The 26648-nt window shown below is 42.5% G+C and overlaps 2 protein-coding genes across 2 annotated transcripts in view; one reads left to right on the forward strand and one right to left on the reverse strand.

Annotated features, from left to right (window-relative positions):
* Nemp (Nuclear envelope integral membrane protein) overlaps positions 1-4435 on the reverse strand; it is a 69031-nt gene extending 64596 nt beyond the window's left edge. The window contains exon 1 of the mRNA XM_080278891.1: positions 4345-4435. Within this exon, the coding sequence (XP_080135017.1) occupies positions 4345-4435 (91 nt within the window). The remainder of the gene's footprint in view (positions 1-4344) is intronic.
* A 3235-nt stretch (positions 4436-7670) lies between these two features.
* Positions 7671-26648, forward strand: part of LOC145408109 (COMM domain-containing protein 2) — a 105799-nt gene continuing 86821 nt past the window's right edge. The window contains exon 1 of the mRNA XM_080278916.1: positions 7671-7981. Coding sequence (XP_080135042.1) covers positions 7811-7981 — 171 coding nt within the window. The 5' untranslated portion in view covers positions 7671-7810. The remainder of the gene's footprint in view (positions 7982-26648) is intronic.

Consider the following 26648-nt stretch of genomic DNA (forward strand, 5'->3'; position numbering starts at 1 on the left):
CAGTCTATACAATATACCTTTAATCAGTACCAAATACTGTGATAAAAAAAAGGGGGGGGAGTTAACTCCTAATAAGTGTAGTTCTTTTCTACTGTCTCACAGAGAGAGAGAGAGAGAGAGAGAGAGAGAGAGAGAGAGTTACATAGATACACAGACCACACAGACCTTACAGTCCCTACGAGGTGGTCCATCCTTAATCCTAATATAGTGCATAGGAGCAGGAGAAAAGGATAGCACAGCAGAAGGCTCTCTCCCCCACCCTCCAGACCCTACGGCATTTGCCGTACAGGAAACAAAAGAGGAAGTAATACCTTGCAGGAATGAAAAACCTGAAGGAATTTTATAGGATCGGCAGAAAGTAGAATAATATGGAAAAAGAAAATTGGGGCATACAGCCACATACTCTACGCATGCAAATTTTTTTTTTATGTTTTTTTTAAATCAAAATATGAATACAATGTTTATCTATTATTTATATTCTATAATGTTGTCTGTGTCTAATAGACACATGAATGCAGACGCGAATATGCAATAATTGCTCCATCCTAACTAAACGATACCAACTGCATCCAGATATATGTCCAGTCTCTTTTTAAACATACAGTATTTATGGTACCACTTTCAATCACATTCCCAGGGAGTTTATTCCATTCGCTTACAACAGAGTAAGTGAAGAAGTTTTTGGTTGTATCAAGATTAGCCCTCCTTGCTTGCAACTTCATACCATTTCCTTGAGTTACAGTCTCGGCAATTACTGTGAATAGCTTGCTTGAATCAGTATTACTAAAGCCTTTTAGAATCTGAAAACATTCAATCAGTTGTCCACTGAGTCTCCGTTTTCTAAGAGAGAATAAGTTTAATTCCCTGAGTCTCTCGAGGTATGGTTTATTCCTCAGGGACGGGATTAACTTGGTAGCCCTACGCTGGACCGCTTCCAGTATTTCTATATCTTTAATTAGGTGAGGCGCCCAAAACTGCATTGCAAACTCTTAGTGTGGCCTGACTATGCTTTTGTATAGGGGGATTACAATATCTTTGCTTTTATATGTAAAATGTCTTTTGATGAAGCCTAGGGCCCTGTTGGCTTAATTGGCGGCAGAGATACATTGATTTGAACATTTCAGATCATCTGAAATAAGTACGCCTAGATCTTTAACTAGATCTTTAACTAGAGAGAGAAAGAGAGAGAGAGAGAGAGACAGCACCATTTATAATATTCTGATAACAATAACTCTATCAGCAAAGGTGTTGCATAATATTTCAGATATTAGGAAATTCTAATGAAAATGCCAATGCTTCAGCCAAAACGGTATACTCATGCCTCCAAATCAAATATTTCTCTTTCCTTACTGCTACAGGTAAGTACCTTACCCTCGGTCCCTCTTGTACCATTACAACCGAAGACTAACCTTTCTTAAACAATCTTCTTATTACTTATGACTACACCAGAATTATCACTGTTCCTAACAATGTGAAACATTTTCTAACAATGCCATATCTCAACTAATAATAGACAATTATTGGAACACTGACCACAGGTGAGAGAGGGGATGTGGATCCAGACCGACAATGAGCATACATAATCCTCTCCCTGAATATCAGCATGCACTGAGGGGTCGTTTGACATGCGTGAACAGGCAGGACATATGTATATACAGTACAAGTATTGGACTTTTTTTTTTTTTTTTTTAAATGCGAGGAAGAAGGAATCAAAGGCCATGAGCCTGCAATAACAGTTCCCTCCAAGAGAAAAACAAAATACAAGAGAGAGCCAAATTCAAGATCTGTTCATTTCGAGATGCCTTGACACACTGCATTTGAAAGACTGGAGATCATAGGCAGCAGGAAATACAGACAGAGGGAGACAGTTCCAGAGTTGACCTGTTGCATAAATGAAGGACTGGGAGCAACAGTTAACTCTTGCATTAGAGAGTTGGACAGAAAAGGGATGAGAGTTTGCTGCTAGACAGGTGCTAGCGTCCATCGTAGAGGTGGAGGAATGCATGCAGACAGTTCAAAGGAGCAGTGACCATTAAAGTAGCGATAGAAAAGAGATAAAGATGCAATAGTGCGGCGAAGAGACAGAGGTTGAAGGGAGTCAGTAAGAGGAGGAGAGTTAATGAGACGAAAAGCCTTTGACTCCACCCTATTGAGAACCCACACATGAGAGTTGTACTCCACACAGGGGCGGATAAAACCCTTGTATAGAGTCAACAATTGTGCAGGGGTAAGGAAAGAACGAGTCGGCTTAGCACACCCAATCTCTTGGAAGCAGATTTTACAAGAGATGTAATATGATCTTTCCAAGATAAGTCCCGAGTAAATGAAACCCCAAGCATGTTCAAGGATGATGCAGGATTAAGCCGAATATTATTAAACATTAGTGAGTATACCTGTGGAAGATTTTGACGGGTTGATACGTGTAAGAACTGAGTCTTAGATGCATTAAAAACAACAAGATTATTTTACCCCAGTCAGAGATACAAGCCAAGTCAGACATTAGGTATGCCATAGCCTCATCCCTTGTTTGTTGAAGTAACTGCTGAGATGGGCGTTGCGGGAACCGAATGGAAAGGTGAAGGGTGGAGTCATCAGCGTACCAGTGGATAGGGTTAGATGTACAGCTTAGAAGGTCATTGATGAATAAAAGGAAGAGAGCTGGTGATAGGACAGAGCCCTGAAGAGCACCACTGTTGATAGATCTAAGAGAAGAACGATGGCTGTCTACAACAGCGGCTATAGAATGACCAGAAAGGAAGCTAGCAATGAAGGCACAGATAGAAGGATAGAAACCGTAAGAGGGCAGTTTGGAAGTTAAAGATTTATGCCAGACTCGATCAGAAGCCTTTGAGATGTCAAGTGCAATGGCAAAGCTTTCGCCAAAGTCCCGAAAGGAGGATGACCAGGAGTCTGAAAGGTAGGTGAGAAGATCGTCAGTGGAGCGTCCCTGACGGAACCCGTACTGACGATCAGAAAGAAGGTTGTGATAGGAAAGATGCCTTAAAATTTTTCTATTGAGAACTGACTCGAAAACTTTTGAAATACAGGATGTTAAAGCAATTGGACGATAGTTGGAGGGCTGGGAGTGGTCACCCTTCTTTGGGACTGACTGAATGAGAGCAAACTTCCAGCAAGAAGGAAAGGTACAAGTTGACAGACAAAGGCACAAGAGTTTGCCTAGGCAGGGTGTAAGCATGGAAGCACAGTTCTTGAGAACAATAGGAGGGACTCCATCAGGCCCATATGCCTTGTTAGTATTGAGGCCAGTGATGGCAGAAAATACATCAGCTGAAGAAATTTTAATGTCAGCAATGAGGAAGTCAGAGGCGGGAAGTGATGGAGGAACAGCACCGGAATCGTCTAAGGTGGAATTGGAGGAGAAAGTCTGTGCGAAGAGATCTGCTTTATCAGTACAAGAAATAGCTACAGAACCATCAGAGTAGAAAAGAGGAGGGAAGGATGATGAGGTAAAGTTGTTAGAAAGGTTTTTGGCAAGGTGCCAGAAGGAGCGGGAAGAATTCGAGTTGGAGAGTTGAGAGCATTTAGTACGGATGAAATTGTTTTTAGTAGAGCGAAGAACAGACTTAGCATGATTCCGGGCAGAAACGTAAAGATGATGTGATTCAGGGGTGGGTTGGCTCCGGTACCTTTTGTAAGCCCTCTCCTTGTTGTGGACAGCATGAGAACAAGCGTGATTAAACCAAGGCTTTCTTGCATTAGTCAAAGGATATTAGAAAGGAATGTATGCTTCCATGCCCGAGAGAATAACCTCCGTAATGTGCAAGGCACACTCAGATGGCTCCCAGCCATGGAAGCAATAATCATTCCAGGGAAAATCAAAGAAGTACTGCCTGAGGGCCTCCCAATCCGCGGCTCCAAAATGCCACAAACGACGTTTCCCTGGAGGGTCCACAGGCCGTATCGGAGTGATAGGACAGGTTAAGGTGATAAGGTGATAAGGACTGCTAAAAACACCTGCATTTGCACATGAACTTTAAGCATTGTTTTCATACGTTATTATGGATTGTGCTATCAGGTGGTCTGAGCTACTGCATTAATTTTAGGGCCCCTTGGCAGTTGCACTGCCCATCCTGTCCTATATCTGGTCCTGCGAAGTGTTGCCTCCAGGGGATCTGAACATGTACTATGGGTCACAAAAGTATCGGTGCACAATATGCGTGAAACATTTGGGACTACAGAGCAAAGGTCACAGAAATACTAGTGTCTGACCTACCTCACACTGTTAGCCCTGATGTCAGGAGGTGTTATATGTTGCCATCTACTAATATCCTCTTGCAAACATATAGCAAATGTCATATTTACAAAAACAGACACTGTTCATACACAATGAGATGTTGGTAATGCCAGCAGTTGCTCCAATGTTTCTGGCAGGCATTCGACCCCCACACTGATACTTTTGTGACCCACAGTACATGACTGTTGACCCAGCTGGTACTCTTGGATCACTAGACTACAAGTAATCAAACTTTCCCAGTCAGTGGATGCAATAAAAGTCAGCCAAGGTCATAAATGCATAGCAATGGACTGCTGCATGACAAAATTTTCCAATAAACCTCCTGGAGATCAAACCTATGTGCACAGGGTGACTCTAATTAAGTGTAGGCCTACGGCTTTCTATTCAAATTAAGAGACCAATTTATTTACCACAGAAACTTATATCAATCAGAATTAAAAAGTACAGAACAGGACACAGAAACAAAGTGGCTGAAATACCCACCCGGTGGAGCAATCCCGACACCACCTGGAGGAGGACATAAGGAGGTAGTCCCCACCCCATTAGGAGGCGATGGGGAGGTACACCTGCTTTCCACGCGGAAAGGACATATATCCCCCGTGAATTGACATTCCTCTTCCACACAGCCGGACCACCAGGCAGTACTCAGATCAAGTGCGTTACTCTCCAACAGAGCAAGCAGTCGCCAGAATCGGGGTGGGACTTGCCCTAGGAAAGTCCCAAGTAGGCCCTCGGATGCAGAGTCCACCAGACCTGCCTTCAAAAGAAGACGAGTCACAGCTAGTGCTCACAAGCCTACTTCACCCCAGGGGAGCAGTAGCATCCACTGGATCTACTGTAGGAGAAGAGTCCACCAGATCTCCTTCTGCCACCCACCTCCAGGAGCTGGCGTGTTGAACCGTCATACCGACAACCTTTGCTTGTGCTCCCCAGGAGGGCGGCAGGCCCCGTGGTGGTATCCACTGGATCTGCCACAGGGGGAGAGACCACCGGTCGTCCCCCAGCTGCACTATCCCCCGACGTCAGGAGGGCAGCAGAGTCCACCGGACCTGCGTGGTAGCAGAAGGCCCAATGGGACTTCTCCTCCGGTCATCCCCGGGACGAGTGGTCTCCCGGCAGTGTCCCCCAGATCTGCCAGCCCAAGGGAGCATCCACTGGATCTCCCTCGGCCAACATCCCAGCAGGGAGCCTAAGCAATGTCCTCCGGACCTGTCCGGCAGAAGGAGTGCCCTCCGGAGCTTCTTCTTACGCCCCAACACGGAGTTTCGGCAGGGACTGTCAGGCCTGCCAGGCTGGGGAACAGGCCACCAGTTGTTCCCCCTCCGCTACCCCAGAGGCTCTCTTGCTCAGCCCGCCCCTCCTGTGGCCAAGCGAGATGCCCCTCCTGCCTCCCCTTCTTCATGTAGAGTGGAGACTGCTCCCCCACAGGATTCCCGCCAAAGAGTACCTGGGACGAGACCATCCTGAGGCCAGGTGTCCTGTTGCTGCAGTACAGTCCACGATGCCTGCAGACGCTGATGGACTCCCCCAGAGCGAGTAGCCGCAGTCTACCCCTGACGGCCTCCTCCTCCAGGTGAGGCCACAGCCCCAGGCAACAGCGGGCACCTCGCAGGGCCACCCCCCAATGCCCCCAGCAGCTGCCAGACTCCCCCAGTGCAGGTGGCTGCAGCCAACCCCTGACAGCCTCCTCCTCCAGGCAAGACCGCAGCCCCAGGGTGTCGATGAGTGCCCCATGGCTGGCCCTAGGCCTGGACCAGCCCAGGTCCGCCCCCAGGATTCCCACCTCTGCTAAGGGCAGGCACCGTGCTGAATGCCTCTTAGCCCTGTTCGACCCTAGCCCAAAGGGCCACCACACTTCAAGGGCCCCCACCAGGAAAGGGCCGCCCATCAGCTCGATCCAGACCCCAGACCACACGGCCTGAGACTCACACTGGGAGCACACCCCAAACTGCCCTCCTCCCACACCTGGCCGCCACCTACGGCTGCCTGCGTAGTGGCCCTAGGTGTGCCCCTCGCGCCCACCGACAACCAGCTACACCATGAGTTATAGTGCTACAGATTCTGTGTATACACCCCTCCCTCATACCTAGAGTACCGTGCCCCTGTGTGTGCCTTCCACTTCTGCCGACCCCCCCTTTGTGTATGCCCTTGTGAGAAGTTCCCCTGTTGCCCCATAAGTGACGTCCCCCTCACTCCCCTGTGCAACACCCTGACCCCCCCGTGTGCTCTAGGCCTTGCGAGTGGTGATATACCGTAATTCAGTGCATACTATTGTAGCATACCTCAGTATAGTAAACCATCCCTGGATTGTCAAGTGCGTTGTTCCCTCCCTGTGCAATACATACCCGACCTGACTATGTTCCAGTCTAGTGTCTAGTATTGTATCTGTACCACAGGTGTGTTATATTGTGATATACAGTGCCTGGTGTTTTAATGCATCCATATCATATGCGTGTAGTGTATAGTGATATACCGTATCCTACATGGTACTGCATTCACGTCATGCGAATATATTTATACTGTGATATGTCGTGTCATTGGTTATATTGTGTTTATGCCCCATGTGTCTTATGTTGTGATATATCTAGTGTTGTGTATAATATTGCATTCAGGCCCCCTGTGTGTATTGTATCATGGTAGTACAGGTGTATAGTGTAGGTGTTCTTTATATTGTACTGTCATAAAGTATACTTGTATTTTATATAAGACTGTCCATGTACTGTTGTGCTCTGGTTCTTTGGTAATATACGTGTAGATTTGGCTAGCCTGTGTTTGCGCCCTATCCCCTTGTCTGTATACTCTTGCCCGGTCAAGAATAGAGAACCCAAGGCCCGCACCATATCTGAACCCGAGAAGTTGGGCGCAGAATACGCTACATAACAGTGGACTTGCTTACAACCCATAATTTCGAACTACTGTAGTGAAGTGCAGCATTCAAATGAGGCAACACACTGATGGAGTAAGAAATTGGCAGTAACGAATGAAAGGATAAAATTCGTAATTTCGCCATGTTGGAATAGTCTAACAGTCTAAAAATCAAACAAAAGAAAAGTGCGGGAAGTCGATCTGCACAAAACATTCACGCTTGATGCATCCGCGCGACTTCCAGAGTTTAAGATTCCCGCTATATGGACTGCATTCATTCTGTATAAGCTTCATCCGAAGCTAACCGAATATTTCTAGATTCTACTCATACCATATTCTCTGTAACCAAATATATTAAACATTAAGTTCATGCATTAAAAATAATAATAATAATTATAATAATATAAAAATAATAAAAGCGGTGTTCCGGAACCAACCACTGAACGCAACGAATGTAGGACGTTTCGGCCACGGACGTTTGGGTCATGGGCCATCAACCTAGGACGTTTTGAAGTGTGAAGTGTTGTGAACCTTACCTAACCTAACCTAATCTAATCTATGCCCAAAACGTCCTAGGGTGGTGGCCCATGGCTCAAACGTCCGTGGCCGAAACGTCCGAGCACGAAACGCAACACACCCCCTGTCAAATAAAAATCAGCTGATCGTAGTGGGAGGAGACTCGATCTGAAAATGCAACTTACGATATCGGAAAACTTAAAAAAACAGCTGTCTTTATTAACAGCTCAAGACGTATCAGTGGTGAAAGAATTCTGTAGGCTTGTTAATCAATACTACAAACAAGAAATAAATCCACGGATATTTAACAGCGCGGCAAACAAACTGGGTGTTCAGCCGACTCAGGTAGGTTAAACGATAATAGCATGTGCCACTCATTAAACTGATTTACTCATTTAAACCATATCAGTGCTAATATCATGCTGCCTGGTCGACTTTAGATAGCGATAAATGTATGGCTTAGTTTAAGCTGCAGAGAGGCCTTACCAATTCATTTCGATTGTCCAAATTGTTTTCTGTATTTTTCTGCATATTTTGAAGGTGGTAAATAACTGCTTTAGGGAGATATAAATTCCCTATTGTTTCTGTGATGTTTGCTTTTCCGATACATGTATTGTTTCTGGATAGAATGGTGTACGCTGTAAAATTAATTTACTTTTACAGACGAGTAAATGTGTGGTGTGGATGAGTAAATTGGGAGTGTGTTGTCCTGTCTCAGCTACCCCCCTTTTTAGCGGGGAAGCAGCCTTGGTATAGAGACAGGTAGATTTTTGCATTTCAGTGGGTTACAAGTGACTGACCAAAATATTTATTGCTGCAAATTAGTTAGGCCAGATTAGGTTAGGTTTAGTTAGGTTAGACTGGGTTACCTTGTTAGATTAGTTTATATCACATCAGGCCACAGTGTTCTGTTAGCTTAGGTTAATTTTTAAGTTAGGTGAGATTAGCATCACTGGATTAAGTAAGTTACAGGATAGTAGTGGTAGTTGTTCCCTAGGCAGTCTGGCCGAACAGCCCTCCCTAAGGAAGGCCACGGCCAAGACCCGGCTTTCCCACAGAGCTTTCAAGGGTTGTGAAGTTGGCACAGGTGATTGTGTGCAATGCAGTTTTGGAAGATTAGCTTAGTAACAATAAATTGTGTAGGTTTTTGTAAAACTCACCATTACACTTAAGAAAGAAACATGCATTGAAAAACTGAACATACTATTAAGTAAAAATAATAAGAAAGCAAAACCAATGGGGAACCATCATTTACCACCATGAAAATGGTCAGAAAAATATAGAAAGCAACCAAAATGAAAAGGTGGTTAAATTGTAAGATGTTTCTGTTGCTTAAACTAAACTGTAACTTTAACTGATTAGCTAGTCCTGATGGCCAGTTTCTTGTCTCAGTGTATCAATCTCTGTGCAAACTTCATCTTTCCACACTAATGAATAAAAATAAATACTCTTCTCAAAATACCACTGATATTAAAACTAAGTGAAAACAAATATCAATCTTTAAGAACATCATCTGGTACAAATGGTCTAAAAAGGATGCAATACAAAATTTGGTGAAAATCTAAGAGCTCACACACACACACACACACACACACACACACACACACACACACACACTGTAGACAGGAACAGATGTGTGGTAATATTTGGAAACAGGGAAGAGGAAGAAAAGGTTAGGTTCGTAAGACTCGAGAGAGACACGAACCTAGTGAGAGGAATATTAGGCAAGACTGACCCCGAAGGAGACAAGTGGGTAAAAGAAATTGAGGAAGTATGGAGGATAGGGCCTTATAAGAAAGGGGAAACAAGACCAATGAGAGTCAAGTTTACATCAGAAAGTGTAATAAATGAGATACTTAAAGTGACCTGGAAATTAAGCAAAGAGGCAGGGATGGAAAATATTATAATAAGAAAAGATCTGAATGAAGAAGAAAGAGAAGTTTTAAAATCGTTAAAGGAAGAAGTAAAGGAAAAAAATAAGAGGACAGAGGAAGAATGTAATACTTTTTTTTTGGAGAGTATTGGATATGAAAGTAAGGAAGTGGTATTTAAGGAAATAGAAGTGAAGGAAACTAAGGGGGATGGCTGTGAAAGATCAGAAGTTGAGGAAGTGGTACGGATAGAGAGTAGGAGAGAAGAGGGTATTAAAAACGTCAAAAATAATTTCAAGGTGATATATACTAATGTTGATGATTTCATATCGACAAGGATCAAAATTAACGATTTCTTGAGAGAACATGAACCTGATGTCATGTGCTTTGTAGAGACCAAATTAAGAGAAGATATTGATATTCATTTGGGAGATGGTAAATACAAACTGTGGAGAAAAGACAGAAAAGAAAAAAAGGGAGGAGGAGTCATGATAGCAGTGAAGAACAACATAAATGTAGATACCGTGGAAATGGGAGAAGGCGGAGCTGAAGTGATATATATGAAATTAGAAACTGGAGAGAATATTAAGAGAGATATGGCGGTAGTGTATGTTCCCCCAAAGACGAGAGCATGGAAGGATGACGAATACCATGAGATGTTGTCAGACATGGCTAGCTATTTGCAAAAAATAATTGAGAAAAGCAATAATATAATTTTAGTGGGTGACTTTAACTGTAAAGAGGTGAACTGGGAGGAATGGTACTAGGGAGGCGGCGAGGATTCGTGGGGAACTATGTTATTAAATATAATAATGAATAATGTGATGACAATGGGTCAAAGAAGAGACACGGTTTCGAGGTGAGGACATACCAGCAAGGTTAGATTTACTGTTCACCAAAGAACCCGATGTAATAGAATCATTGAAATATCTCTGTCCTTTAGGAAAAAGTGATCATGTGGTCATTGAGTTCCAGATGTTAATAGGGAATGTCGAGCCAAGAGACGAGCTTCATAGACAGGGAAGATACAACTTTGGGAAAGCAAATTTTACAGGATTGAGAAACTTTTTTGAAAATGCGGATTGGAGAAAATTCAGAGAAACAAGAGAGATACAGAGGAAGTGGGATATCTTTCTAGACCTCTATAATTTGGGAGTGGAAAAATTTGTACCACAAGTAAGAGCGAAAGAAAACAGGAAAAAGGAGTGGTTTAATAGAAGGTGTATGATAGCAAAAAAAGAGAGAGATAAGGTGTGGAACACTTGGAGAAAGAGAGGTAACAACAGAACAAAGGAAGAATATAAAAGAACAAGAAATGAATACACAAGAATACGTTGAGAAGAAAAAAGGAATTTTGAAAAAGGTATAATAGACAAATGCAAGGATGAACCCAAACTGTTTTATAGATTTCTTAATGGCAAACTGAAACAAAAGGAAGGAATCACCAAACTGAAAGTAGAAGGAGAGGTCTTTAAGGATGCGGCAATGCAAGCAGAAATAATGAACAAACGTTTCCAGTCAGTTTTCAATAAAGAAAAGGAGCTTGTGGAAAGGGAGGGAGTGATTAGAAATATTCCGGTGATAAAAGATATAAAAGTGGAGGTACAGGAAGTGTATAAATTACTGGAAACTCAAGATGTAAGGAAATCCCCAGGACCTGATGGAATTTCTAATTGGGTACTGAAGGAATGCAGAGAACACCTGGCGGATAAAATTCACAGTTTAATCGTATGCTCACTGGAAGAGGGGAAAGTGCCACAAGAATGGAAGAGGGCAAATGTGGTACCAATTTACAAGGGAGGAAACAGGAAAGAACCCCTGAATTATAGACCTGTGTCTCTAACCAGCATGGTCGCAAAATTGTGTGAGAGAATCCTGGAAGACAGATGGATAAAATATCTGGAATCGATGAATATTTTGGCTGGAGGTCAGTTTGGATTCAGAAGTGGAAGGTCATGTGTTTCTAACCTGTTGAGCTTTTACTCAAGAGTGATTGACGTGGTACAGGAGAGAGATGGTTCGGTGGAGAAGGCCTTTGACAAGGTACATCATAAGAGACTAACGTGGAAACTAGAATATATAGGAGGACTGAAGGGGAAACTTCTGGAATGGATGAGAGAATTTTTGAGAGACAGACAAATGAGGACAGTAATAAAGAACAGGATGTCTGGATGGAGAGAAGTAACAAGTGGAGTCCCTCAAGGCTCGGTGTTGGCGCCAGTAATGTTCCTGATTTACGTAAATGATATGGTAGATGGAGTGAACAGTTATGCAAGTCTGTTTGCTGATGATGTAAAGATCTTGAGGAAGGTAGAGGTCGAGGAGGATTGTAAAATACTGCAGGAGGATTTGGATAGGATACACAATTGGAGCCGAACGTGGGAAATGAAATTTAATGTAAAGAAATGTAAAATATTGGAAATGGGTAAAAGTACCAGAAGGCCATCACTGAATTATTTGTTGGGTAATGAATTAATCACAAAAATGAGAGAAGAGAAAGATTTGGGAGTGCTGGTCCAAGATAGTTTGTCACCAGAAAAGCACATTAACAAGATAGTTGGAGAGACTTATAAACTCTTGACGAACATAAGAGTAGCATTTCATTATATGGATGAGGAGATGATGAAAAAATTGATAGTGGCCATGATCCGCCCCAGGTTAGAATATGCAGCGGTAGTGTGGTCCCCACACAAAAAGAAAGATATAAACAAGATTGAGAGAATACAAAGAACAGCAACCAAGATGGTCCCCAGTCTGACAGACCTGTCATACAGAGAGAGGCTGGAAAAACTGGATTTGCCTTCCTTAGAGGAAAGGAGAAAAAGGAGAGACATGATTGCAGTGTTCAGGACCATGGTGGGAGTAGATAAAATTGACAAAGAAGATCTGTTTGTATGGGATAAGAGATCGACAAGAGGACATGGAATGAAATTGAAAAAGTCAAGCTGCTTGAAGGATATCAAGAAATATAGCTTTCCTTACAGAAGTATAGACTTATGGAATAGCCTGGACAAATAGATCGTCCAGTCTAAAAACTTAAACGAGTTTAAAGCTAAATTTGACTTACTGAGAAACAGTGACAGAAACCCACGAGCATAGTACATTCCGTGTATATCACAATTATGTATATTAGGTAAATACTTAAATATTTGGAACAACTTAGACAAAGAGGTGGTGCATGAGAAAAACATTCATGTGTGTAAAGGTAGACCTGATAAATGTGGATATGGAGACAGGACAACACGAGCATTGCTCAATTCCTGTATACTACAAATAGGTAAATACACACACATACACACATGTACTCAAATGTGGATCGAATGGTATCAAAATTACTAGAGAAGAATGATTATGTCAGAGAAAATGAACCACAAATAATATGCCTAACTGAAACAAAATTAACACCAAGGATATCCAATGACATCCTAAACTTAGAGGAATACAATATATAAAGATGAGACAGAAATTTAAAAAAAGGAAGAGAAATTATAATATTAACTAAGAAAAATCTAAAAGTCAATGAAATTAAATTTGATATACCATCACAAGTAGAACTGATTGCAGTAGACATCAACACATCTGAAGGGAAAGTAATTGTAGCCAATTTGTATATGCCACCCAGATCAAACACATGGGAAAGAGACGAATATGAGGACCTGGCAGAGAGTAGAATTCAGAGTTTAAGAACATTACTACATAAAATGGAAGAGAAATCGGAAAGAATTATACTAACTGGAGATTTTAATACAAATATAAATTGGAATACTCTAGATATAATTAGCCAAGAAAGCTGTTGGGACCAAAAGTTCCTGGATCTCGTGCAAGAGTTTTTCCTAACGCAACATGTAAGGGAAACCACCAGAAAAAGAGGACTCGATGTACCTTCAGTGCTAGATCTAATATTTACTAGGCAGGAAAATGATACTGACAGTTTAATATATCACCCTCCACTCGGCAAAAGCGATCAGGCAGTACTAAATTACAACTTCAGGATAGCATATGACATAGTTAACAGCAATGAAAGTTACAAAAAGAGCCTAAACTATAAAAAGGGAAATTATCAAGACCTAAAGAGGTATTTCTTAGAAGTTGATTGGGAAAATGAGCTTAGAGGACAAGATTTAAATGCTGTATATAAAAAATTCTGTGAATTTTATGAAATAGGAGTCCAGAAGTACATCCCACAGCACAAAGCAGCAGATAAGAAAATACAAAAATGGTTCAATACAGAATGTAAAAAATCAAAAGAAAGAAGTGATTTGTTGTGGAATAGATACAAAAGACACAATAGTGAAAGGGCAAATAATAATTACAAACTGGCAAGAAACGATTATACAAGAATAAGGAGGGAAGCCCAAAAACAGTTTGAGGAGGATATACAGTAACCCCTCCAATATCCGGATCAATAGAGCCATAGGCAGGTCCGGATAGTGGTCCTGTCCGGATATTGGGCCCCAGCTTATGGACTTGTACTTATGGACCCTAACTCTGAAAAACACCTATACAACTCCCTCTGGACTTGCATTGCACCTATTTAAGACCCAAATCACACCAATAAGGGACATAAAAGACTGAAATAAATGCAAAAGAACCATAAAATGAGGTTTTAGAGGTGAGTTTATACAATATTAAACATTCTGGGTACTTACAAGTCCCTTGCTCTTGGACTGGTTTGAACCGCCAGTTTGCAGTCCACAGTTAATCCTCTGCACTCTAAATTCTAATTTCTTAACACTGCACAACACTGTAAATTCCTGTGTGTTCTAGTGGCAAGATATTGCAGTTTATTCACTGTTTATTCACAAAAAACAAGCACCTGTGGCTTGCACTGTTATGAGTATCTGCTCTCCATCGGAGTTAAGCTGTGACTGTTGATGTTGGTGGGGTAACAGAGTTGCCAGATCGCAACAGCCACATTACCAATCTCCTCAACTTTCATTGTCAAATATAACTTTTCATTACCAAATTCGTAAAGCTAGCATATATTCTTCACTAATTATATATACAAGTGGAAATACATGTAATCACTCTCCTTGTAACTAACACCATGTTGATTATTATCACACTATGTAGGGTAGCAGATTAATCAGAAAGAGCAAACAATCCACCATCTCCATCCTGTGTATCCTCATACATGTGAAAAATCCATTTGGTAATGCATTATTCTAATGCATTACCAAACGAATTTTTCATTACCAAATTGGCCCACACTTGGTAATGAAAAATACCAAATGGCAACCTGACAGGGGAGGGGGGAGGGGGAGGAAGGAAGGGGTGAAGGGACCATGGTGTAACAGCTGTTTGGCGCCAGGCGGGAATTTCAAATTATGGGAGGGACAAAAGTCAGATTTTTTTCGAATTTTTTGCGGTTTTTGGCCCATTTTGGGAATATTGGATCCCAGGAGGATTATGTCCGGTTAGTGGGGATGTTCGGATATTGGGCATTCGGATATTAGAGGCATTACTGTAATAAATAAAAGTAGTGATCAACCAAAGCTGTTTTACAGCTACATCAGAAGCAAAACCAAAGTAAAAGACATAATACAATCCATTACGGACGAGGGAATCACTTATACACAAGAAAAAGATATTTATGAAGCACTAAATAAGAATTTCTAATTAGTTTTTAAAGAAGAAAAAAATTTTGAGAGGAGCCTGTGGAGTCACATGGAGAGACAGGCTGATGAATGAGGATATAAAGGAGCGTTGTGGTGTTGATGTGGATGTGATAGGAAGCGTTATGAGGAACACACTGAGGTGGTTTGGCCATGTGGAGAGGATGGAGGGTGAAAGACTGACGAAGAGAGTGTATGTGAGTGAGGTGGAGGGGGAAAGAGGGAGGGGGAGGCCGAGGATGAGATGGAGAGATGGGGTGAAGTATATGAGAGAGGGGGGTGTGAGTTGGGAGCAGGGGAGTGAAATGGCGGGGGACAGGGCGACTTGGAGGCGATTTGTTTGTGGCCACCCCAAACGGGATTGAGGCGTCTGGCGATAGATAGATAGATAGACTATGTGGAACATGCATGTCCACACATACTACCAGATATACAAATACCAGAAAAAGTAATACAGGAGGAGTTAAGTAAATTAGAAAGAGGAAAAGCAAGTGGTCGTGATGAAATTTCATGTTCGGTACTACGAGAATGTGCAAAGGAGTTAAGTAAACCATTATTTTTAATTTTCAAGAAATCCTTGAGTCAAGGTAAACTACCTGATATTTGGAAGAAAGCAAATATTGTCCCCTTATTCAAGAAAGGAAATAGACAAAATCCACTCAACTACCAACCAGTATCACTGACCAGTGTCATGAGCAAGGTATTAGAAAAACTTATAAGAAAAGCTTGGGTAAATCAAATAGAAGAACACAGTATGATAACAGAAAGACAGTTGGGCTTCAGAAAAGGAAAATCATGTGTTACTAATCTGTTGAGCTACTATGACAGTAACAAACACAATACAGGAAAGAGAAGGATGGGTGGACAGTATCTATTTAGATTTCTAGAAAGCTTTTGACACAGTACCACACCAAAGACTTTTATGGAAACTGTACCATCAAGGAGGAATTCGAGGCAAACTGTTTTGTTGGATGCTAGATTTTCTCATAAAAAGAGAAATGAGAACAGCACTAAGAGGAAACTACTCATCATGGAAAGAAGTGACTAGTGGAGTATCACAGGGTTCAGTGCTGGCACCACTCATGTTTTTAGTGTATGTAAATGATATAAACAGTAACACTGGAAATGAGAGCTATCTGAATATGTTTGCAGATGATGCAAAAATACAAACGAGAATTACTAACACAGACTCTTGAAAAGAGCTACAAGAAGAATTAAATAAACTTCATGAATGGAACAATACATGGCAAATGGAATTCAATGTGGACAAGTGTCATGTAATCAAGTTTGGTAAAAGTGGAAAAAGACCTGATTGGGATTATAAGTTAGGAAATAAAACCCTATACACATCAGAAAGAGAGAAGGACCTAGGTGTGATTATCAATAACAGACTATCTCCGGCTGACCACATCAGTGAGAAGGTATGGAACATGTATACACTGCTTGCAAATATGAGAAAAGCATTCACATACATAAATGAAGACATGCTAAGAAGGATAATAATATTATTCATTAGACCAACCCTGGAATATGCATCAGTAGTCTGGAGTCCTCATCTCAAAAAACACATAGACAAGATTGAAAAAGTTCAAAGGGCCGCTACAAGATGGATACCAAGCTTAAGGGACCTAAGCTACGAAGAAAGACTAAATAAACTGAATCTACCAACACTACAGGAGAGAAGGAAAAGAGGTGACATGATAATGCTATATATCAGGGAAGGGAGAAAATAGACATAAATGATTACTTAACATATGGAGAAGCATCAGCAAGAGGACACTGCAAAAAACTGCATAAGAAGAGAGGTGATAAAGACGTAAGGAAATTCAGTTTCCCAAACATAGCAATTGATCAATGGAATGCACTACCGAATGAAATAGTGTGTGCCGAAACAATTCATAAATTTAAGGATATGTACAATAAATATGGTTTAAGACACGGGACAGTACGAGCTTGACTTATTCCTGTAAACATACAATTAGGTAAGAACACACACACACACACACACACACACACACACATATATATATATATATATATATATATATATATTTTATATTTTTTATAAACAACCTAATTATCACAGTGGGTAATGAAAAGTTGTAGAAATGTGTAACTGAAAATATTAACCCGCAATGTCCTGGCAGATTATTCACCAGTGACCTCCCCCAATCACGGCAGATTTTCAAAAAAAAATTTCTTTGGCTAAAACCTACACTTTTTATAGGAAACATAAAAAATTCAGAGAGAAATTGTTCACCTGAGCTTAAATGCCTGGTACAGGTGACCCTACCCTAGGGGTAGGGGTGTTTTCAAGAATACTCCCCCAGTATCCCTGCTTGTCGTACGAGGCGACTAAAAAGGTTGGCGAAGGGTTAGTGCCCCTCCCCGGAAAACAGTTAACTTAAAAGACGAACAAGAAGCCTTGGACAAGGACTGACCAAAAGATGACGACCAAGGGAAGGAAAATGGACATGGTACGGATTGCGACATGGAATGTAAGGGGTGCGAATCATGAGGTGAACGAGTAAGAGATTGTCCAGGTGCTTGAGGGTGCGAAAGTGGATGCACATGGAGTAACTGAAACTAAATGGAGAGGTGAGAGTGTGAGAGAATGGGAGTATGGATGGGGTATATGTGCAGGAGTACGGGAGAATAAGAGGGCAAAAGAAGAAATGTATATTGTTGTAAGTAAAAGATGGACGAAGAACTTAAGAGAGTATGGATCAGTTGGGTCAAGGATTGTGTGGGTACGATTGAAAGTTGGAATACAAATGTGGGCGATTGTGTGAGTGGAGGCACCAATGCAAGATCGTGCAAGCAGAGTGAGAGAAGAGTTCTGGACAAATGGGGAAGTGTGCATGGAAAAGTTTGGAAGGAATGAGAGAGTGATTTTGAATGGCGATATGAATAGTAAAGTAGGGAATCTGAAGGTAGATAGAATAGTTGGTGAGTGGGGTGTGCCTGCTGTGATAGATGAGAATGGCAGTGCATTAGTGGATATTTGTGCTGGGAGGGGGTTGGTGATAGCCAATACCTTCTTCAGGCACAAAATGATCCACAGGTATGGGCTACATGGCAAGTGATGAGAAGGGTGGGTGATGAACTGAATGAAAGGTAGGCAATGACTGATTATGTGTGTGTGGATGAAAGGATGTGAAGATGTGTAATGGATGCAAGAGCTTATAGAGGCTGAGGGAGTGGACTTTCTGACCACTACTTGGTGGTGGCCAGAATCAAGTTCCATGTAAGATGGAGAAATAGAAGAAGGGAAGGACGGGGGGAAGGAGTAGTTGCAAGGAGAGTGGAAAGGTTACAAGAGGATGAGAAAGAGGCAGAATATAGGAGAAAAGTGGAAGAACAATTGGGGACATATGAAATGGAGCAGATGGGGGACGTGGAAGGTGTGTGCAGGATATTCACAGAAGAAATATGTGCAGCATGTGATGTGGTGTGTGGGGTGAAGAGAAGACGGAAGGGGGTGCAAGGAACAGCGTGGTGGAATGAAGAGGTGAGACAGGCTGTGGCACAAAAGAAGAAAGCATACAATGAATGGATGAGAAATAGGGGCATGGAAGAAGTTGAGAGGCGGAAGAGAGAATTAAATGTAGAAAGAATGAGAGAGGTGAAAAGATTAGTAAGAGAGAGTAAGAAGAAAGTGGATGAGGAATTTGGAAGGGATTTGATTGTAAAGTGGAAGGACTGTAAGAAAATGTTCTGGAAGGAGTTGAAGAGAGTAAGACAGTGGCAGTAAAGTTAGCAGGGGAGTGAAAGATAAAAAAAGTAGATTACTAGTGGATAACGGAGAAAAAGTGAGCAGATGAAGAGAACACTTTAAGGAATTGTTGAACAAAGAGGATGGAAGTAATGCGAGTATAAGTGGCTGGGGAATGGCTGGGAGAAGGAGGGAGGAAAGAAGACAGGAAGAAATTAGTAGGATAGAAGTTGTGGAAGCAATGAAGAAAGTCAAACTGCGGAAAGCTCCAGGAATTGATGGAGTGTGTGGTGAAATGCTGAAGCATGGGGGAGAGATAGTAGTAGAATGGATGTAGAATATGTGCAGATTGACCTGAGAGGAAGGTAGAGTCCCGGAGGATTGGAAGTCAGGTATAATTATTCCCTTGTACAAAGGAAAAGGGGAAAAAGAAGTGTGTGGTAATCATATGGGCATTTGTCTTCTTAGTGTAATAGGAATAAGTGTATGGTAGGATACTTATAAACAGAGTTAGAGAAATAACAGAGGAATTAGTTGGAGTAGAACAGGGAGGCTTTAGGAAGGGAAGAGGTTGTGTAGATCAGATATTCATTCTTAGATCTTTAGTGGAAAAGTTTCTAGAGAAGGGAAAGAAGTTGTATGCGGCTTTCATGGATTTGTAGAAAGCATATGACAGGGTGGATAGACAAGGATTGTGGAAAGCATTAAGTATATATGGAGTAAATGGGAAGTTGTTGAAAGCTGTGAAGAGTATGTATGATGGTGCTAAGGCTGCAGTGTGTGTGGATGGTGAACTGAGTGAATTCTTCTCTGAAGGCTAGGTTGAAACAGGGATGTGTCATGTCTCCATGGTTGTTCAGTTTGTACATGGATGGGGTAATAAAAGTGGTACAAGGTAGGGCAGTGGATGCTGGAGTGGCCCTGGTGAGAGAGGATAGTGTTTGGAAACTCCCTGTACTGTACTGTTGTTTGCAGATGATACTGTGTTGTCGAGTGAAGATAAAGGGGAGCTGCAAGGCTTGGTGGATGAGTTTGGGAGAGCGTGTAAGAAAGAATAATAAAGGTGAATGTAAGGGAAGAGTAAAGTGATGGTCTTTGAGAGAGGTGAAGTCAGTGAATGTACAGTGAGGTTGGATGGTGAGGAAATGGAAAATGTGAGTACGTTTAAGTACTTGGGTAGTGTGATGAGTAAGGATGGAAGTTTGGAGGGTGAAGTGCTTGAAAGGGTACAACAAGGAAGAAAGGTTGCTGGTTCCTTGAAAGCAGTGATAAGAAACAGGGAAGTGAGTATGGAAGTGAAAAGTTACTACATGACAGTATTGTGATACCAACTCTAACGTACGGAAGTGAAGCTTGGACGTTGTTGGAAGGACACAAGTCAAGAGTGATGAGAGCAGTGGAAATGAGTTATTTGAGAGGAGCCTGTGGAGTCACATGGAGAGACAGGCTGACGAATGAGGATATAAAGGAGCATTGTGGTGTGGATGTGGATGTGATAGGAAGCGCTAACAGGAACACAATGAGGTGGTTTGGCCATTTGGAGAGGATGGAGGGTGAGAGACTGATGAGGAGAGTGTATGTGAGTAGGTGGAGGGGGTGAGAGGGAGGGGGAGGCCAAGGATGAGATGGAGGGATGGAGTGGAGAGGTATATGAGAGAGAGGGGTGTGAGTTAGGAGCAAGGCAGTGAAATGATGGGGGACAGGGGAACGTGGAGGCGATTTGTTTGTGGCCACCCCGTACGGGATTGAGGTGTCTGGCAATAGATAGATAGGTGACCCTATCCTCACCTGGTACCATGTTCTATCAAGCCTGGCTCCAGAGAAGACGTTTTCTATGGGAGGGGTGACTATTCCAAACCACTCAGAATAAGTAGATATTTATTTCTTTGGTACAAATTTATATGCAGTACAAGAGTATATTGGTTTTCACACAGTAATATAAGTGATCTAGCCTATGCGTTGTTTCACTCACCAAACACATCAACATACTGCACCCTTTTTTGGTGACGTTACCTGCTCATAACTAATGCACGTTTCTTCCTCTAACGCCACATAAACTTTGTCCTACATATTGTCACCGATTGGGGAATCACTCTTTCCTTGAATTTCGTGCCATGGTGCAGCATGTCCTTACTGGCCAGGTCACTGGTAACATGTGAGCTGCTGAGACAATGGAGTGCATGGGGTGGGGGGTGTCATGCGGGGTAAGGCATTATCCCTACCTGGCCTCGGGCAGAGGAAAGTGTCCCGGCTATACGCACCAAAAATGATGCGCGAAATTTGAAAAATGTGCAAATGACAGACCTTGCAATTGCAGCGCATTTATAAACGTCAATGGGAGTCACCGTAAACAAACGTTTAGGCGCATATGTACGTCAACAGGACGCGGCAGGTTAAACAACCTCATCAGTTTTAGCAACAGACGGTGGCAAAACAATACAAGCCACTTTCAGATTGCTTGCCAATTCAATCCCAAGGTCAGTCCATCACCAGTCTTTTCGTCCCTCCTAACCTAACCCAACTCAACCTAGCCAAACCTATGTAATGTAACCTAACCAGAATGACTTGAAAACAAATGAGTTGTAGGGCCAAATCTACCTGCTGTCCCAAGAAGAATGTACTGCTGATGTAAATACACCTAACCATACTGCCCTTAGCATCATAAAAGTTATTGCTACAAGAGTTGGGTGTTGTAAATGAATTAACCCCTTAAACGCGGCCGTGTACAGTCGTTCCCCCCCCCGAGTGGCGGGGTTGTATCGCGGTCTGAGTACCTGTAGGAAAATATTCGCCAAAAATCAGAGATTAACCCTAGAACATTATACTTGGTATGGCAGATAGTACTTACATTCAGCTTTCTCCAGAGACAGGTGTTGAGCCTTCGTGGACTACCCAAGGACTTGTGGAGACTTGCAAAGTTGGGTAACCAAATCTTCACTTTCACACCTCCAGCAACCCAGTTTCCCCTCTACCACAGCCTCATTCTGTCACAGTAAACTTTATACTACAACGTAAAGGTAGTTAGGAATCCGTATTTGTACAATAAGCACTGAAAATAAGGCTAAAATCAACGGAGCGTACGGCCAACATGCACTGTGGCGGCGGTCTTCCCGTCACTCAACAAACATTTCCATTTTCACAGCTAAAAACATGTATACTACATTATTTTCAATCATATTCTATCTATCTATCTATCTATATACCTAGGCTGCTTCCCCCAAGGAAAGGGAGGTAGCCGAGACAGGTCGACTCACTCTCCATTTACTCATCCATTCAAACACATTCATTCGCATCTTAGCCCCAAAGGGGAGAACGGACAGATCCTCACCGCATCACACCGCACAAGGGTCAACTGCGCAATGCAAGCAGTGACATCCACAGCAGGGCCCGACAGCAGAACTGGTTTACCCCTGCCACATCATAACAGACCCATCCCCTTACCCGCACCTGACCTGACTAGTTGATCAGACCAAATGCGGGAGAATATCCCCTCAGGGCTGCGTCATCACTTATTCATTCACAATTTCTCTCCATTTATTTCTGTCACGCACAGCCACTCTTCCTTGCTCAACAGACATCCCTCTCGCATCCAGCGCTCTCTTCACACTGTCCATCCATCCTATTCGTGGTCTTCCTCTCAGTCTTACACCTCTCACATCAGATCTAGTTATCTTTTTCACCAATCGCTCATTATCCATTCTCTCCATATGTCCAAACCATTGCAACACCCTCTGCTCAACTCTACCAGCCATCTCCCGAACAACTCCAGTTCTCCTTCGCACTTCATCATTTCGCACTCGATCCATACGCGTCACTCCACACATACTCCTCAGACATCTCATCTCCATTACATTCAAACTTTTCCTCTCTGCTACACCCATATTCCATGTTTCAGCCCCATATAACGCAAAAGATCACCACGGCGCGCTTTTTATTCTGCCTTACGCCCGCCACTTTATTCTCGTTCCTGTCGGCCGCTTGCACTGACTGGGAAGAGCTAGAACTCGCCATAATGTCACTTTGAAAGCCTGCAGTAAACTGACGCTAAACAGGGGCAAACCGTGAGAAAAAAAGCTAGTGTTACAACTGGGGAAACAAGCCTTTCCTAGTAGCATAAACTGCTTGTGAGAGGAGAGCGCAGATTTACAGTTCTGAGCGCTCAGAGCGCTGCCATGTATCACAGCCAGGCTGGCCGGGCCGTGGTGGGGGGGGGACGGGGGGAAAATGCAATATTTGGCAACAACTGAGGTCAGTAGTACAAAGGTAAAGTATGCTAGTTGTAGCTAGAGGGTGGTGGTACTGATAGACAATACCAGCTGGAGCCTGCTTGCCCGCGGTTATTCAAAATTTACTAGAATCGCAAACGCGACGATCCGCCGTTATGTCCTTTTGGCCGAGCGTCGCAAATGAGACGATCCGCGTTTAAGGGGTTAAGGTACACAGTTATTAAACTGGGTCTGTCATACCATCTTCAACATTCATTTAAGGGAGGTCTCCTAAACTCTGCCTTTTTTAAAAGTGGCAGTGCCAAAACAAGAAATTACCAAACTATACCGTACAGATTTTCTGAATACAGTTCTTTGGCAATATCGTACTGATTTACTATCTTTTATTACACTAACTTCAACAGACCATTCAACAAGCACAGAAAGACTGTGCAGCTCCACTCCACAGTAGGAGAGGCAAAAAAAAACTTGAAGTGGAGTTCACAGCAAATGCAAATAATACCATACCTGTTTGCCATACAGTGCTCATCAATATTATCGAGCGGCTACCGCCGGGCGCGCAATACTTATGGCCAAAAAAAAATCACTCATTTCTGGGGGTAAAAATTGAGCCACAAGTTTGCGGCGCTAGCATGACGTCACGGTACCCTGAGGCCTTCCGACGCGCTGGTTGGTTCCCGCCTCAGCTGCCCACGGGCTGCCTGAGAGTGAGGAACTCCGCCGCGTCTCCCTCTCTTATTGCGCCATTTTTTACCGAGTGTCCCTTAGTGTTTTGGCTTTCACCACTTTGTTATGGCACCTACCCGTGAACTATCGAGTGAAATCTATCCTAGATCATTGCTCTAAAGGAGGCAAGGCCACCAGACAAAGGAAATTAGTGAATTGGTTGGTGTGGCACGATCGACAGTGCATCGTTGGTGCGCGCGGTTTCGAGTGGAAAACAGTGGTGAAGTTCCCACAAAGAAACCGCGGTCTGGTAGGCCTAGGAAACCTTCCCCAAGGTCTGTTAATGTTTTAAAACGTGCAGTGGAGTTTAATCCTCGTGTGAGTGCAAGGAATATAAAGGAGAGCAACCCGGAAGTGTTTGGTGAGGTGTCTGTGAGAACAGTGTCTCATAGGGTCCTTGAACTTGGTTACACAAGTCGCAGGCCTGTGAAGAAGCCTCTTCTCACAAAAAAACAGTGACTTCGTAGGCTTGCCTTTGCTAATAAATGTCTTAACTGGGGTGAGGAGCAATGGTTGTCAGTGTTGTGGTCTGATGAGGCAACATTTAGTGTCACCTGTAACAGAGGAGCATGTATGTACCGATGCAAAGGTAGTGACTCACTTGACCCACGGTATGTAGAAAACACAGTTAAACATCCTGATTCACTCATGGTATGGGCTTGTTTTTCTGGTCAAGGTTTGGGGAAGCTTGTTGTGCTTCCCAAGAACATCAGAGTGAATCAGGATGTTTACCTGGAGCTTCTGTGTGATCATTTACCAGACTCTTTCGAGCTAACAGGTGCACGGGTGTTTCAGCAGGATGGTGCACCTGCTCACAAGGCCAAATCGGTCACCAATTGGCTCCATGACTGCGAGGTATCACTCAGGAAAGACTGGCCAGGAAATAGCCCAGACCTCAACCCGATTGAAAACCTCTGGTACCTCGTAAAGAAGAGTCTCCAAAGGAAGGACGTGAGCTCTCTGCCTAAGCTGGAAGCCGCCATTCATGACTCCTGGGAGAAAATACCCCTCCAGCACCTCAGGAGCCTCGCCCTTTCACTTCCAAGGCGTCTCAAGTCCGTGAAGAAGCGTAAAGGATACCCTACGAAGCACTAAAGATAAATAAAATGCATTATTTATATGTTTTTCCAATGTTGAAAGGTTTGTTTCGTAGGAGGGATGCAGGGTGCTCGATACTTCTGACGAGTACTGTACACAGATTTCTATATACAGTATTACCATAGCCTAAAAATATTTTCTGAAACAATGATTTTTTTTTTTTTAGAACATCGTCATCATCCCCTTGGATACAAGCCATGACTTGCCCACCTTCAGCAAGCTGTCAAAAAAAAAAAGTCTGGCCAACTTTCTCATTACATATATGCAATGTAGGACGTGTTTTCCTCCCATGAGAGAGAGAACAGTCTTCAAAACTGTTAAAACCAACACAGTCTGGTCTGCTCAGGACTTGATTGTGTACTGCATCATTCAGATAAGGATCTGACCATTCATACTGGGTAATCTATATCTTTGTACCCTACAGTAGATTAATTTCACCTGTTTAACTATATACAATGCAATATTATGCAAGTACCATTAGTAATACCACAACTTTCCCTATATTGCATAAGGCTGCAGTGTTTAAGATCTCAAAGGATTACCGAGGTGGCTTCCAAGGTCAGTGGTTTACTTTAATCTCCACCTTTTTTTACCTAAAAAGTGTAAGCTTATATCTATGTGCCAGGAAATAGAAGAAGAAGAAGGAGGAGGAGGAGGAGGAGGAGGACCTCTCATTTACCACTTGTGATGTCAACAGATTCTGCTCCATGGGGTAGAAACAGATCATATGATGGATGGATATACTTTCATTTCAGTTAGCCTCATTAGGAAGGAAAGAAACTGGTATGATCATGGCATTATTATCTAGCAAATCAGGATAAAGGCAATTAAAGGGAAAAAGAGAACAAGGGAAGTGGAATCCAGTCTTCTCCCTGTCAAGACAATTCTCAGTTAGACACTTCCCTTTCACATGTCATCATTTTAGATGGAAAATGTATATACTACATTCTTATGTACTTTAAATGAAATGACAATAATTGGACATCTAAACTGAATAACCAGTTTTGAACTACACAAAGAAAGGTGCAGCTGAATATTAAGTATGGAATTCACTGTGAATCAACTGCATCACAGCATATATTTTTTTTTTTTTTTTTTTTTTCCAGATATTTACAAGGTATCCTGGGAAATGTGTGAGACTCTTCAGAGTTAGTCTTCAACTAATTCTGAGTAATAAATGCTCTACAGTATCGACATGGGTCCATTTCTCAACTAGTGTATTATAGAGCTACAGTTACTGATGCCCTTTTGGGTATATATGGTCACCCTCAAAATTCACCCATAAGGAAGTACTGTAATGCTATCAATAAAACTTGTTGTCTGCCATCAAATGTGAGATCAGGGAAAAACCACTACCAGCACCATGAGGTGTGAACATCTTCACTGTCCGTGATCTTAAGCCTTCCGAGGCCTCTGTTTATTAACTCCTTTATCTCATGGATATGCTTTGCAGTGGATTCTAGCTACCATAATACCAAATTATTATGCCCAGCTCAAGGGAAGTCCTTCAGAGAGAAATGGTCAGAAATGATCTTTAACCTCTTCTGCCAGTGGAGGTTCACTGGAATTTCGAGTAATGCACCTACTAGCTTTTGGAAGGTTAATACATTAACCAAAACAGCATTACAGAAATACAGTATATGAAAACCATTACAAAGGCCTACCTATGGTGCTTCAGACCACTCAACCAGTCATTTGAATGTATATATCTTATACCTTTACCAAAACTTACCTTAAAAACTTTGCCAACACTTATATGTA

The sequence above is a fragment of the Coenobita brevimanus genome, chromosome 75, assembly GCF_032717465.1.
Source record: "Coenobita brevimanus isolate Jiangsu-jjx chromosome 75, ASM3271746v2, whole genome shotgun sequence".
In the NCBI taxonomy this organism is placed as follows: domain Eukaryota; kingdom Metazoa; phylum Arthropoda; class Malacostraca; order Decapoda; family Coenobitidae; genus Coenobita; species Coenobita brevimanus.